Below are 14,291 nucleotides of genomic sequence, written 5' to 3'. Positions count from 1 at the left end.
ACAATTTTGAAAATCGCGCCGCCATCTTAGTACTAGTAGACTCGCCACCATCCTCCTGCTCTCCCATTGGTTCCTGATGCTAGTCGCGGCCATGAAATCCTTCTCTCCTATTGGCCAGCGTCCCTCCCATCATGCATCTACTGTGTACACATGGTGGCGTGGCTCGGCCACTCGGTGCCAGCATTGTTATAGTACGCACGTGGTATTCATTTTCGGGATCGTCAATGTGTACGTATTTAAAAAAAAAAAGTGACCAAGATCTCTCACATGGGATAAGTGATCAAGGTCTCTCTCATGGGATAACTGGAAACTTTGCAAGGTTGGTAGAATCTCCACTCCCTGCTGAACAGAGGGTGTAGACCAATCATTTACAACATGCATACCAGTAGTACGTATAATCAAGGCACTTCAGTTTATGTTGAAGGTCAGCAGCCATACATTCAGTACCCAAATCAGTTGCAGAGAGAGCATTTGGTTGAACAGGGTTTTGATGGACACCAGGGCCAACAGAGTCATGAGGTGCAAAAAAGAACCAAGTGATAAAAAACAGAAAGTTGAAATTCTGTATAAAAAAAAAAAAAACCTACTTAAAGTAAAAAAAAAAGTTAAAAATCAAAAAAAGAAAAAAAATGGCAGAAATTAAAGCCGCTTTTCATAAAGTGCAATCATTTGTAGAAGACACCCCCCGAAAAGGCTCACACAGGAACATTGTGAAAAGTAGGCAGAAGCAATCTTCCTTGGATAGTTACGTATGTAGTATGTACGTATATGTATATTTTTTAAAGTGTACTTACGTACATATGTACAAAAGAAAAAAAACAGCAGAAATTAAAGCCGCTTTTCATAAAGTGCAATCATTTGTAGAAGACTCCCCCCGAAAAGGCTCACACAGGAACATTGTGAAAAGTAGGCAGAAGGAATCTTCCTTGGATAGTTACCTATGTACGTAGCCTCACTCGAAAGGTAAGCTTCCACATTTTACATATGTACAGTATATTTCTGATTACCATGCACACTAATATACACTTTATTTACAGGTTATATTTTGCATTTTTTTTATTAATTTAGGTATTGAATGGTCCAAATTGTTGTAGTATTTCATTGTTTATAGGTCAATTTAGCTTTATTATGAAATTTACTGGGGTGTTTTTGGAGGGCTTGGAATGGATTAGCCATTTTACATGTAAAATGTGGTCCAAGATATGAAAACCTCATGATACGAAGGGCGCCTCGGAACGGATTAATTTCGTATCTCGAGGTACTACTGTATAATATGTATCTTATAAAGGATATCATTATATCTTGTAGCTGCTTTTATTTAATAGTATATTCATGCTGAAATTTGGGTTAACACAATGCAGTAGGGAAATTGTATTACTTGAAGTGTTTTCCTTGCTAGTGTGTTACATATAGCAATACATATATGCTATCAGTAAATTTAACATTAAGTATATATATTTTTCACTTTCTATGGATGATGTTACAGTTGCAGTTATTAAAGGTAGTATTATTTTGTGTTTTACAGGAGCCAACTTTGAAGTTCTTGTATTGTGGAAAGGATATGAAACATTGTAAGACTGAATCTTTGTGATATAATAACAGTACTTCAGTTCATCATGCAGGTTAATATTTTTTTAATCATCGTATCCTATGCTAACTACTTTAATCATTTCTTCATCAGAGGCTCTGCTGCAATTAAATTAATCATTCCTTTGCCATCAGAGATTGAAAAAAAATTTAATATGTTGAAATTATTTATAATTAACTACCTCATACTGATATGAAATAAATTTATACTGTTCACATTTTAAATTTTGTCTACTTTATTACCTATACATACTGCACAGTAACTTTGCTGATTTAAAAGATAACCTAATATTCTAAGATCATTTGGCATAAGTTGAACATACAATCTACACTTTGCAGGCATTGCCAGCAACTGTATTTTATTCATATTTTCTACAGGTGAATGAGAATGAAGCCCTTGAAACTGAAAATACAGAAGATCCAGTAAGCCACCAGGAATGCAGGGCCGAGTTGCGAGAGCGATTTCTTTGGGCTGTGACTGCCTTGGTTGGCAAGGAGATTGACGTTCAAATGCACGAAAACATAAGTGTTTCAGGTGTGTTTAGGGGAGTTGATAAGGATGTCCTGAGTCTTCATGTCCAAAATTTAAAGACTCCAACTATAACATATCCCCATTCCATGTTAAGAATGCCCGATTGTTGCTCTGTTAAATGCAATATTAAGTATGGCTGATGATTTATAATTTATGTCCTTATGCAGTATTAAATATGGCTGATGATTTATAATGTATGTCCTTAGTTTTTTGTATTTTTGATTTTGAAAAAAAGTATATATTTTATGTATACCAAAATTTTATTACATGGTGAAATAATTAGGGTCTCCATGGTAACTTATGTATGATATGGCTACTGTTGTATGTAAAAAAGAATCCTAAGTCTCTTGCACAAGCATCAAAAGATTAAGAGGTATGTTATGAGAATGTTTGGACCTTTGCTCACCGAGAGAAACTTTGTTAGGGCTAAATTTCATCTTTGTAAGTTTGTGGAATTGTAAGAGTATGTTGCCAATAACTTTACTCCATTTTAGTTTATGTACGTTAAATGGAATTAGTTGAAAGTACGTACATAAGATAATTTGGGCCATGTGGCTCAGGACTGGAGTAGTGGAAGCCATTCACTGTTAATTAAAACCAGTTATCTTTTATTTTTTTAGCAGTGTTTTGTGACACAAGTGGAGCTGTGATACATTTAAAAACAAATCATGCCTTAAGAAGTAATCATTAGTTCAAACCACTTCCCTGATTACACAGAATAACTTTAATGATCTGACCACATCTGAATCTTGTTTTACCTCTGCTGTACCATTTATGTCAATGGGAAGATACGTTACCTGGCAAAGTGTCATTCCATTGTTGGCTATGTAATCTTGTATAATACAGTAGAGCATACCAAGTTTCTTATGACCAAGGTATTGCTTGTACAGCCAGCAGTCTCAGAACAAAGGTGAGGAATTTGGCAATGAAAGTTCAATAGGCTTCCAAGCCCAAATATGTACTTGATGTTTATGTTGTGCATGGTTCATGTTGCTCCAGCTCTATAATTTTTTGTTGTAATACAGTATTTGTTGTAGGCGAGTTACCATTGTTTGAAAAATATTTCACTTTGTTACTGCAGTAGCAAGACTTGAAAGAGCATGGACCTTTTCCTACTGGTCTTTATTAATATAAGCTGTGTTTGAATTACATATTTCAAGTGGTCAAGACTTAAACATAAAGCATTAGGAATTTAACAAATAAAATTAAGGTATTTACTGGGATATTTAATTACCTTATTTTATACATTAAATAAAACATTTATGTACATAAATCTCCATAGATACCATAGGGAGGACTCAAATGCAACTCCAAAGAATATTCAAGACACTAAAAAATACTAGCGATTTTTATAAAGATTCTTATTGTTTTTACAATACCAGTTATAAAACACCAAAATGACAACCAATGATTCTAAAGAAAGCACTGAATCCTCACTATGGGAAATTTTCGTTCTCAGTACTACTGTTAATAACAGTACGTATTAACTTGGAACAGGAATTCAAATGCTATGTGAACTCCAGACTTTCCCTAAAAATTTATGGATTGCAGTTAATTGAAAAAAAAAAAAATCTAGTTAGCAACAGCCTTCTTTGTAGCTGCAAAAGTTGCCATCCTTTCCTCAAGGACAGGTCTGAAGTGTCTAATGAGTCCCTGAACAGGCCATGCAGCGCCATCACCCAATGCACAGATAGTGTGACCTTCAATCTGTTTTGAAACTTCCCAAAGTGCATCAATTTCCTCTGGACTGGCATCACCTTTCACTGGAAATAGTACAGACAAGTCAGTATTTGCAATAGAAACCAAATCCTGCCTCAAATGATAGCTTATTAAAAAGATTTTCAAAGAAGCAGTAAGAAAAAAATTACATATTAAATAATGACTGCAATGTTGGAAACAATTGAAAACAAACCAGTATAACTTATTTACTGAAACCAGTTTAAGAAACAGAAAAATTTGGAAAAGTAAGTTTTTAATTTAGAAGAGAAAACACTTATGATTACAAAATGACAAATTTTTAATAAATTTGTATATTTCATAACTAACAAACCTGAGGTCTTAACATTAGGATAAATAATCTAGCACTAGGAAAGTTAAAAAATTGTGCATGCAAGGGACTATTAGCATCTGTGCTTGGTCATGAGTAATGTGGGGACACCCACATACCCCTTTAACCCGTGACCATGTTATAGAATGAATTTTAAACATCACTGCTAAGCGAAATGCCTTGCCATTAGAACAAAAAAAATCTTACAAGAAATTTGGTCCACAAACAGGTTACCCCAATCAGTATGATATAAATTTTTACATATCCATTACCATGGGGTGAAAGATCTGCATTTCAAATTGCAAGTTACAGCTACACAATGAACAATTGTGCACCATTGACTACTTCGTCACCAAGAGTCTGTGACCATTTCCACCTGATGCTAAGGATTACTCTAAATAAATGGCAATAGTGTGCATCCCTGAAGAAACAAATACTAATATGCAATACGTAAATGAAGGTCATATTGGAAGCCTACACTGTTTAATTGATCATCTGATACATTCATTTCAGCATTTACCCTCCTTCAGCCCCCACAACAGCATTAACAGTGCAGTTCATCAAGTACTCCAGTATTGTATTACTTGCATTAATTAAACCGTGCAGCAAAGGGCAATTCTCTCTCAAACCTAAAATTCTATAAAAAACCTTTCATTGCATGAAACATGTAAGTACTGCACTTACCAAATCTGGTCATGATCTTAAACATCCAGCTTACACCTTCTCGGCAGGGTGTGCACTGCCCACAAGACTCATGTTTGTAAAATTCAATCAATCTAGCAATTGCTTTCACAATGTCTGTCTGCTTGTTCATCACAATTACGGCAGCTGTTCCAAGTGATGTTTGGCATGCTACCAAGCCATCAAAATCCATGAGCGCCTCTTCACACACACTGAAAAAAATAATGTTCAATCACAAAAAAAAAAAAAAAAAAAAAATATTGATTGGAATGGCATGCTCATACATATCTGGATATATCTTCTGCAGTATTTGCAACACTGTCATCAAACTTTTTTTTCTTTAATATTTGTTGAGACTTACTGCTTAGGGATTACTGGTGTTGAAGAACCACCAGGAATTACACCAAGAAGGTTGTCCCAACCTCCAATCACACCACCAGCATGACGTTCAATTAATTCTTTTAAAGGAATCGACATTTCTTCTTCCACTGTGCAGGGGGTGTTCACATGGCCAGAAATGTTGAAGAGCTTTGTTCCACTATTACGTGTGCGACCTAATCCAACAAACCAACTTCCACCTCGACGGCAGATGGTCTGAGGAAAAAATGAAAAAAGATGGGAGCGTGGGTCACCTTCATTCATTTCAATTATCGTTAAAAAAATTTCTACATGGAGAGGTTATAACTTTGTTGGTTATTTACATTTTGAAAAAAGTACAAGCCAGTAAAAGTTGTTCACATAACTGAAATTGTATTTACTTCTTGTAATAACCCTGTAACAATGGAAATCCAAACAATACTGAGAAACAGTACTTTCAACATAGATTCATTAAAAAAAAAATGAAAATAAGCATACAAACAAAGATTACACTTTCAGAATATGATGCAATATATTAAAAGAAATACAGTACTAAAATATAAATCCATAAATCATTATTATAATGACATCAAAGCACATCTCAAACCTCTTCAAATAACTCAATTCCAGTACATACAAAAAATAATGGCAGAAAAATACATGTGTTAAACAAACACAACATACACATATGTAAACTACTCCTTTGGGACAATGAATATATCATAGGAAGTGTTATATGTCAAGCGATGATGATGTAATGCTTCGACAATGTTGCTGTGTCTAAGAAATCTCTGAGGCGGTAAAGACTTGTCAGCACATTTCTGAGGTATTGATGAACTGTGATGTTAACAAAACAGGAAAGTTCCAGCGGGCATCTGGGCTGCTCATATCGAGGTGACGAGTATGCACGCGTGCAAAGTAACACAGGGACAGTGTCAAGATTCCTACACCACCAAAGAATGAGAGCAAAGAAGCTTTGAGAACGAACGAATTCATGTGTATGTACTTGTCTAAAATGGCCATGAGAATGAGATATAATGATGTATCCAGACAGAGGTAGATTATTTGGTATGGCAGGGTGAGACTGTTGGAATGAGTTGCCTGTGAGATGGCGCAGAAAGAGACAGTACAGGGGAGACACTTTTTTTAGTGTTGTATTGAAGACGCTTTTACCATTTCCATTGAAAATTTTCCATATGCACTGTCTGAAGACTATTTAATTATGTGAGATGATGGGGAGACAAGTTTTCTACTTTTTGTTTTTTGTTTGTTTGCTGGTATGGTGCTTTTACATTGCATGGAACCAATGATTATTCAGCAACGGGACCAATGGGTTTACGTGACTTCCGAACCACGTCAAGAGTGAACTTCTATTACCAGAAATACACATCTCTCACTCCTGAATGGAATGGCCGAGAATCGAACCCGCGACCACCGAGGTGGGACACTAATACCATACCAACCACGCCGCTGAAGCGCTGGCTTTCTACTTTTTGGTGTGCATTGATTTTTACATTATGCATTTTTATTTTTCCAAGTATGTAATGGTGTTTTTATATTATTTTCTAAAAGATGTCTCTTGTTCTTCCTCAGATGTTTTGAACAAGTCACATGATAAGGGAATATTTTTACATATAGCTATGACTTTGGTCATAACAGACTATGATATAATATGGGGATAATTAATATGAGGAGTCTGACATTTCATGGGGATGATTAGCATGTGGAGAGGTTTAATTTATCATTTACTTATTTGCCAGAAGTAATGACAGTCATGCCCTTAACTTATTTAATTTATTTCTTTTTTATTTTTATAATGTTAAATTTGAAAATAAAACTTGTATTTTTGGTAGTTCACGAGTCTGTTTCAGCCTTCGTTAATTGATACTGTAACTAATAATAGAGGAGATGCCGAGTGGTGACTTTTCAAAATATAGGCATCATGTTTGACTTAATCTTTGAGGCTTCTTAATGGAAGCTTAAGAAAAATAGCTAAGAGTGGCGGACTATTACCATTTTTTTTTCCTTTAGGTTCAGAGGCGAGACTCAGGAAGCCTTATTAGATATATAAGTACAGATTACATTGTGTATAAACATTACCACCTTATCAAGGAAAGATTGGGTTGTAACTTTCAATTAGACTTAACTAAGGGGGTCACCTGGGAAACCTTAAAGTACTCGCTACACATCTAAGCTATACAGTCTAATGTATACTTACTGGTGCGACAGCTACAGTTTCAACATTGGCAACAGTTGTGGGGCACCCAAAGACTCCCACATCAGCTGGGAAAGGGGGCTTTAGGCGTGGCTTTCCCTGCTTGCCTTCAAGAGATTCAATAAGTGCGGTTTCTTCTCCACAAATGTAGGCTCCAGCACCTCGGTGCATGAAGACATCAAAATCATATCCAGAACCACATGCATTCTTTCCAATTAGACCAGCTTTGTATGCCTTTAAATAAAAATCACATAGCATTCGATTAGCAAATGTAGACAAAACATATAAACTTGGTCTTATATGAATAAATGCAGAAAAATCAAAACATGGCTTGTTCTACTGACACAAGGCAACTCCACACTTGAATGACACCTGCCTCATTAATAGCAACTTGCATGTTAGAAGCTTCATTATAAAATTCTCCTCTGATATAGATGTAAGCTGCTCTGGCTCCCATGGCACGGCCAGCTACCAAGCAACCTTCTACCAGTTTGTGAGGATCATGACGCATGATCTCCCTGTCTTTGCAAGTACCTGGCTCACCCTCATCAGCATTGACAACCAAATACTTTGGGCGACCATCAGATCTGTAAGATTATAAGGGAAAATCTTCACCTTTCTTCAAAATGAAAGTTTGGCAGCTTTCTAAAATGACTGAACAGTAGTTTTAGAAGAAAATAACCTAATTATTCTCTTTCAATGTCCCATGAATACAAAGGGACCTTACTTTTTTTTTTTTTTGCACTATCTTACAAGATGACACACCAATCTTGTACATTACTGTATTCTTAGATATCAAATACTAAGTCAGCAATGAAAAATTTGTATTTCTAATCAACAAATTTAAGTAAATATTTGAAAAAAAAAAATATTACTTATTGCCAATAAAATGTTTACAGTATTTTCTCCAATTTGTGGTTTTATTAAAATTTCAATGTTTGATACTGATCTGCTGTCATAAGTAAATATTTTGAAAATAGTATGTGGGCACATCAGTAAGGTAAAACATTGGATATCCTTTGATACTCACGGCTTATTCATGAAGCTCCACTTCATACCAGAGGGGAAACCTGCCCCTCCCCTACCACGCAGACCAGAAGTTTTGACCTCATTGATAATCCAGTCAGAGCCCTTCTCGATGATTTCCTTCGTCTTGTACCAGTCACCGCGGCTAAGAGCCCCCTTTAACCTCCAGTCATGACGGCCATATAAATTTGTGAAGATACGATCTTGGTCGGCTAGTGGTCCATAAGTCTTCTGTAAAATACACACATGACATTTATACTGTACTTTAATAAGAAAATAATCATTACGGTACAGTTTTTCTTATACTACTGTAATCGGCATTTTTGTACATAAAATATCTCATCACATAATTAACACAGTCAAGATTCCGATGGGATACAAAAACATGAAATTAATTATGGTTCAATTTTGAAGAATTAAAAAATAATATGAAAGCAAGTTACTAACATATATTTAGTTTTGTAAAGGATAATTTGGGGCTATTTATAAATTGTACTTTCACATACCTTCTCAGAGTAATGTCTCTTGACAAATACAGCTGAGCTTGATCCATGATCTGAAAATATAAAAGTACAAATACATAAACCCTGATTCTACAGTCCATTCTGTGAGAAGTATTATAAGATTTTAATGAAAACTATCCTTTTTTGGAATGTTTACTCTAGATGACAGACACCATGCAAAACACCAGCTACAGGTTTCTATAAACAGTATTGTATAATACAAAATAACTATGTATACAATAGTAGCATAAGGGGCGTATTTATTTAGATATTCATACCACATGCAAAGCAAAGACAAACCAAAACCTAAATAAGTAACATTAAGTTTATTCCAGTTGAACTATGTGAAATAGTATTTGGCTCGTGGTTGTGGTCTCACTCGCCTAGTGTTCATACCGACACCTCCTGGAGGGTGAGCGAGTCAGTTAACTGACCACTTTTTTCTTTATTTATTTATTTTTCTCTGGGGTATGTGTTAGTACATTTACCCTAAGAAATAATAGATTAAAGGATATTTCGCGCAGCGCACGAGCTGAGCCAGAAAATAGTATTTATTGTGCACAGTAAGATAGCACATACATAAAAACTTACCTATTCTAAATATTGTTAAATCCTTGCCAGCTAAAATATTGAAATACTCTGATCAGATCCATTTTTATGATCTTGCTATAATTCAGAATATCAATTACTGAATTTTAATTAATGACCAGGTTTAGTAACACGAAATGTGGAGGAAATGACATAACATAACAGCTGGAACAATACTTTATAGCAAATTTGTGACAATTCTTGTATCTTGTAAACACGGAATAATTGACACAATGATGGGAGTAAGTAACTCAAGCCCTGGGATAAGTTCAATAATGTTTTGTGAATGTACGGTAACTAAATTTAAACACTGTACCAAGTGGGCCTGTGCTTCATGAAAAATTAACTGTCAATTGAAAATCTTCCTTACAATGTATGAATTAAGCTAATAATTATTAGCATAATTCATACATTTTAAGGAATATTTTCATTACTGTTGATCATAATCAACAGTAATGAAAATACATATTGTATTCAAGCAATTTCTATACTACTGTACATGAAATAAAATGTAAAAACAATAACATATGTGAATGAACACTTTCTAAATATGACAGTATTTATGGCAACAAATTCTAAAACATTTCTGACCCATTTCTTAAATAATCCTCAATTTACCAAGTTTAGGTCTTGTAAAAAAAAAATAATAATAACAAAATATATATATATATAATATATATATTATATATATATATAGATATATATATATAATATATATATATTATATATATATATATATATATATACACATATACGTATCACTATTATGTCCAAGGATGTGAAAAGTGGACCTCCCATTAACCCTAACTAGTATTGCAAACATTTCACAAAGAGATTTAGCCTGCACATATTGCATCCGTTACTTTATTAGTTGTTTGTTTTTAGCCCTTGCATGTGTGCTCAAATGCAGATGTTAAGTCTGTAATTGACTCGGTGAGAGACATATGAAAGTGATGGTTTTTGGGACTTAATAAGCATTTCCTCACTTAATGACTACCTAGTAGGTATCTAAGAATTCTATAAAATACTATCTGTAGTAACTCTAGGTAAATACATCTTTTAAAAGCTCATGCGCCCCTTTCCTAGGGGAAAACACCGCAGTGGATCCATCGTCATCGCGTGGATCAGCCTTACTCACTCAATATTTTATTGGTAAAACAAGAACACAATTACAACTCTAAGCATACCATTCAAAAGATTAAAGTTTTGTCAACATAATGTGATGTATGAAAGCGCCATACGAACTAAAATAAGCATGTGAGCTCTTCGTAAAATATGTTTTCAAGGCAGTTTTTAAATCAAATATGGCAGTACCCACTTGAGGTGTCGTTCGTAAGCGCAGAGGAGCCACCATCTTTCCCATCCTTCCCAGCACTCATTTGAACAATGTTAGCGTATCTATGTAACGTTTATTGATCTTACTCAAGATTGCAGTTGTAATCAGCACAACATTTTGTTGCCTATATTAGTGAAAGTATGAAAATTCTTATTCCCAGGTCATGGTTTGAACTGAAATTCATTTTTATCTTGTAATCGGTGGGTTTATCCTTACTGCCATCACAACTGAAACTCCACAGTGTTTATTTGATTGTAATTATACATGTTTTGGACTTAATTCACTCCAAATTGCACTTGAACTACGTTGCGGTTCCTGGTTCCTAAGCGCTCACTCCACAAACACAGTTGCGGGCAGTACACAACTACACGGTTTATGAGGTGCAAAGCTTTATTCCCTTAATTGTTTACTTTACTCATTATTTTGTTTAACTTTACTTTGTTACTTCAAAATGTTTAACTCATGTCTATTATCCCTTTTTTGCAACCAAATTTACCCCTTTACCCCAAAAAATTACAGATCTTTCTAAAGTAGATACGAGCAGACGACGGCATAATGACTCATCATTGCCAGCAGACGACGGCATAATGACTCATCATTGCCAATCTAGTGGAGCTTCACACATATGCCTATGCATTTACAAACTGTTTTCATAAATTCTAGTTCTCATAGTACTGCAATAATGATAAAATTGCTCTAATATGTATATATGTATACTACAAATAGATACGCTAATTTCACTTATTTCCCTGGTTTTGTGTAAGTCTTATACCCAGTTTGGAGGGTAAACACACACCAATTGGCAACACTGATAAACAATTGAAGAGCGCGAAGAACGCTGTAGGTATTGTCCACAGCAAAACTGTTGATATTTGAGTCAAGAATCTAGTTACTTTTTCAACAACAAATATTTTCAAATTAACAATCATGAGTACCCTATGTAAAAAATTTATGCAATTCATGACCTTATACTGCTGTTTAACTATTTATTTAAATAATTATTTAGTGCACACTACTTCTTCTTCTACCCAATATCGAAGTTCCCTTGGATAAATCGTGGTTGGAAGTCATTGTTTACAATTTTTGTGAAGAAAATGCCCCAGCGTCTATGGGTACATGTGGTGTGTGGATTTAGCACATGGAATGGGAAGTTTATTGACACAAGCGACTCCGCAAACATCGAGATGGTGTCAATCTTCTAAATATTTGGAGTTGTAGGTAAAAATTTTGAAAGCATCATGGAGGTGTGTGCACTGCGTAGAGCCAGACTTTCATTAACCTCTGTTTAATCTTAAAATATGACCTTAACTTCTAACTTTGGAGAAAATACCTACTCCGGAAGGGGAGTAGAGGTCTCGAGTTTTTGCCCATCTCTGGTGTCAGGACGTGATAAAGTACTTTTTCGGAGGGTGGCTTCACACGCTAGTCCAGTCGGTTGTTATCCGTCATTAAATGAAGAAACGGTCACTAGAAGTCCCAAAACACATCACTTTAATGTCTCTCACCGAGTCAACTACAGACAGAAAGACGTCTGTATAGCCTAGGGTACGAGATAGCTAGCTGGGTAACCGACTGGCCGGCCAGCTACCTACCTTTTCTTCGCCTGTTCCAGAACCTTAAGGAAATTATGCAACGCCAAGTTTGATGTAAAAATAAACAAATGTCAATGTGGACTAAAATAATGATAATGTGAAGGCACGGAACTAAGTTAAAGTTACCTGAAAAATCAAAAATACGTAGGTTACCCAAGTAGCATAGCCGAAGTCTGGCAAGATGTCACCCCTCACTACAACTAGCTCAGTTCTAATACGTATTCATCCCCGCTTCCATCAACTACTAAAATTAAAACTATATAATCAAGGTACTTACTGAAACTGCTCCTAATTAAAGGAGTAATTCGAGACAAGGATGACATGCCGTGTTCCTTCCGTCTTTCCCCTTTCTAATGTCTGTTTCTTCTTCTTAGGCTCAGCTCAGCTGTTTTGTAAGGAGTCAAGCGAGAGTTGGTTTTTTTTACATTGCGTAATTTCCTAAATGTCCATAATAAATAATTTTATTATAATATCATATTGAAATATATATAATAATAAATTAAGATGAATTGTAGTAAATAATTGTTTTATAAGTCCCACATAAAGATATTTCATGAATGAAATGATGCTGTATTGGTTTCCCTTAGATAACCTTTGTCAGTCCCCACTTACATATCCAAAACATTACATATTCCTTCTGCTAATAATGCGCATAATTACAAACAGCATTCCAAAAGCCCACTGCTAAAATCTGCAGTGCATCCCAACATGACTATGATTAAAAATAAATATCGATTCAGATATATTGCATAATAATTGTGACTGGCGATGCAGATGAAAAGGTAGCATAGACAATATCCAAACATTTTTTTTATATTTTTTGCATTCATCCATATTACAAGTAAACTAACCTTAATATACTACATTTAGCAATAGTTTACCTTACATAGCTGTGTGCTGTTGCACCAGGACTTATGTAATTTATCATTTTTGCGTGGATTCTAGTTGTATCATTTTGATAAGCCGAGCTGAACATTTCTTTTTGGTCTATAAACAAAGAAAATATGTTCTATAATTATCTAACCCACAGAAACAAAAAATGTACTTTTTCAATAATAATAATAATAATAATAATAATAATAATTAATAATAATAATAATAATAATCAATAATAATAATAATAATAATAATAACAGAGAACAAAATCCAAATACATCTAAAAATAAATCTAAACAGAGCTGTTTAGAATCTACTGATTTCCGAGCTCTATGTAGATATGTATTTCTAATATGTATGTATGATGTATGATATTATGTATGTATATATGTATGTATATATATATATATATATATATATATATATATATATATATATATATATATATATATATATGTGTGTGTGTGTGTGTGTGTGTGTGTGTATACCCATTCATAAATGTGTATTTGTTTCTCAGTTTCAAGATTCATGCTACTATGAGTATCTTTGATAATAATTATAGTAGCTCCAGCCAAGAAATTATTTTTCGATCAATGAATTACCTGGAGAGTTTCTGAATGCTTCCTTTAATGCTGTATTTACTTTCACTTGAAGAGAAGTTTAGTGTGTCTAGCAATTGTAGCGATTCCTCTAAAGGCCTTTAAATGTTTTTTTTTTATTTATAATGCTATAAAATAATTCTGTCTTCAGTATGAACCTTGATTTTTTTATTCTTGGCCAGTCAAAATAATACACACACAAACATTATATATATATATATATATATATATATATATATATTATATATATATATATATATATATATATGTGTGTGTGTGTGTGTGTGTGTGTGTGTGTGTGTGTGTGTGTGTGTGTGAGACTGGTAAAAATGTTCTGTTACAACAGAATTCC

At 34.3% G+C, this 14,291-nt stretch overlaps 1 protein-coding gene across 2 annotated transcripts; it reads right to left on the bottom strand.

Annotated features, from left to right (window-relative positions):
* Positions 1-3,332: 3,332 nt before the first annotated feature.
* On the bottom strand, positions 3,333-12,887 carry LOC135197202 (NADH dehydrogenase [ubiquinone] flavoprotein 1, mitochondrial-like). Of its 2 annotated transcripts, XM_064224251.1 has the most exons (9): positions 12,742-12,857; positions 9,540-9,569; positions 8,952-9,001; positions 8,450-8,676; positions 7,796-8,006; positions 7,423-7,653; positions 5,209-5,441; positions 4,851-5,059; positions 3,333-3,882 (listed from the first exon to the last, which is right to left on the bottom strand). In XM_064224251.1, the coding sequence occupies exons 1-9, from the start codon at positions 12,785-12,787 to the stop codon at positions 3,692-3,694; spliced, it is 1,428 nt and encodes a 475-aa protein (XP_064080321.1). In that variant the 5' UTR covers positions 12,788-12,857; the 3' UTR covers positions 3,333-3,691. The 2 variants fall into 2 exon arrangements, with proteins under 2 accessions (XP_064080321.1, XP_064080322.1); XM_064224252.1 differs by lacking the exon at positions 9,540-9,569 and having other exon boundaries at positions 12,742-12,887.
* Positions 12,888-14,291: the final 1,404 nt, after the last annotated feature.

The sequence above is a fragment of the Macrobrachium nipponense genome, chromosome 18 (genome assembly GCF_015104395.2).
Source record: "Macrobrachium nipponense isolate FS-2020 chromosome 18, ASM1510439v2, whole genome shotgun sequence".
In the NCBI taxonomy this organism is placed as follows: domain Eukaryota; kingdom Metazoa; phylum Arthropoda; class Malacostraca; order Decapoda; family Palaemonidae; genus Macrobrachium; species Macrobrachium nipponense.
Note: the sequence above shows the minus strand (reverse complement) of the source record. Positions and strands in the feature narration are given on the sequence as shown.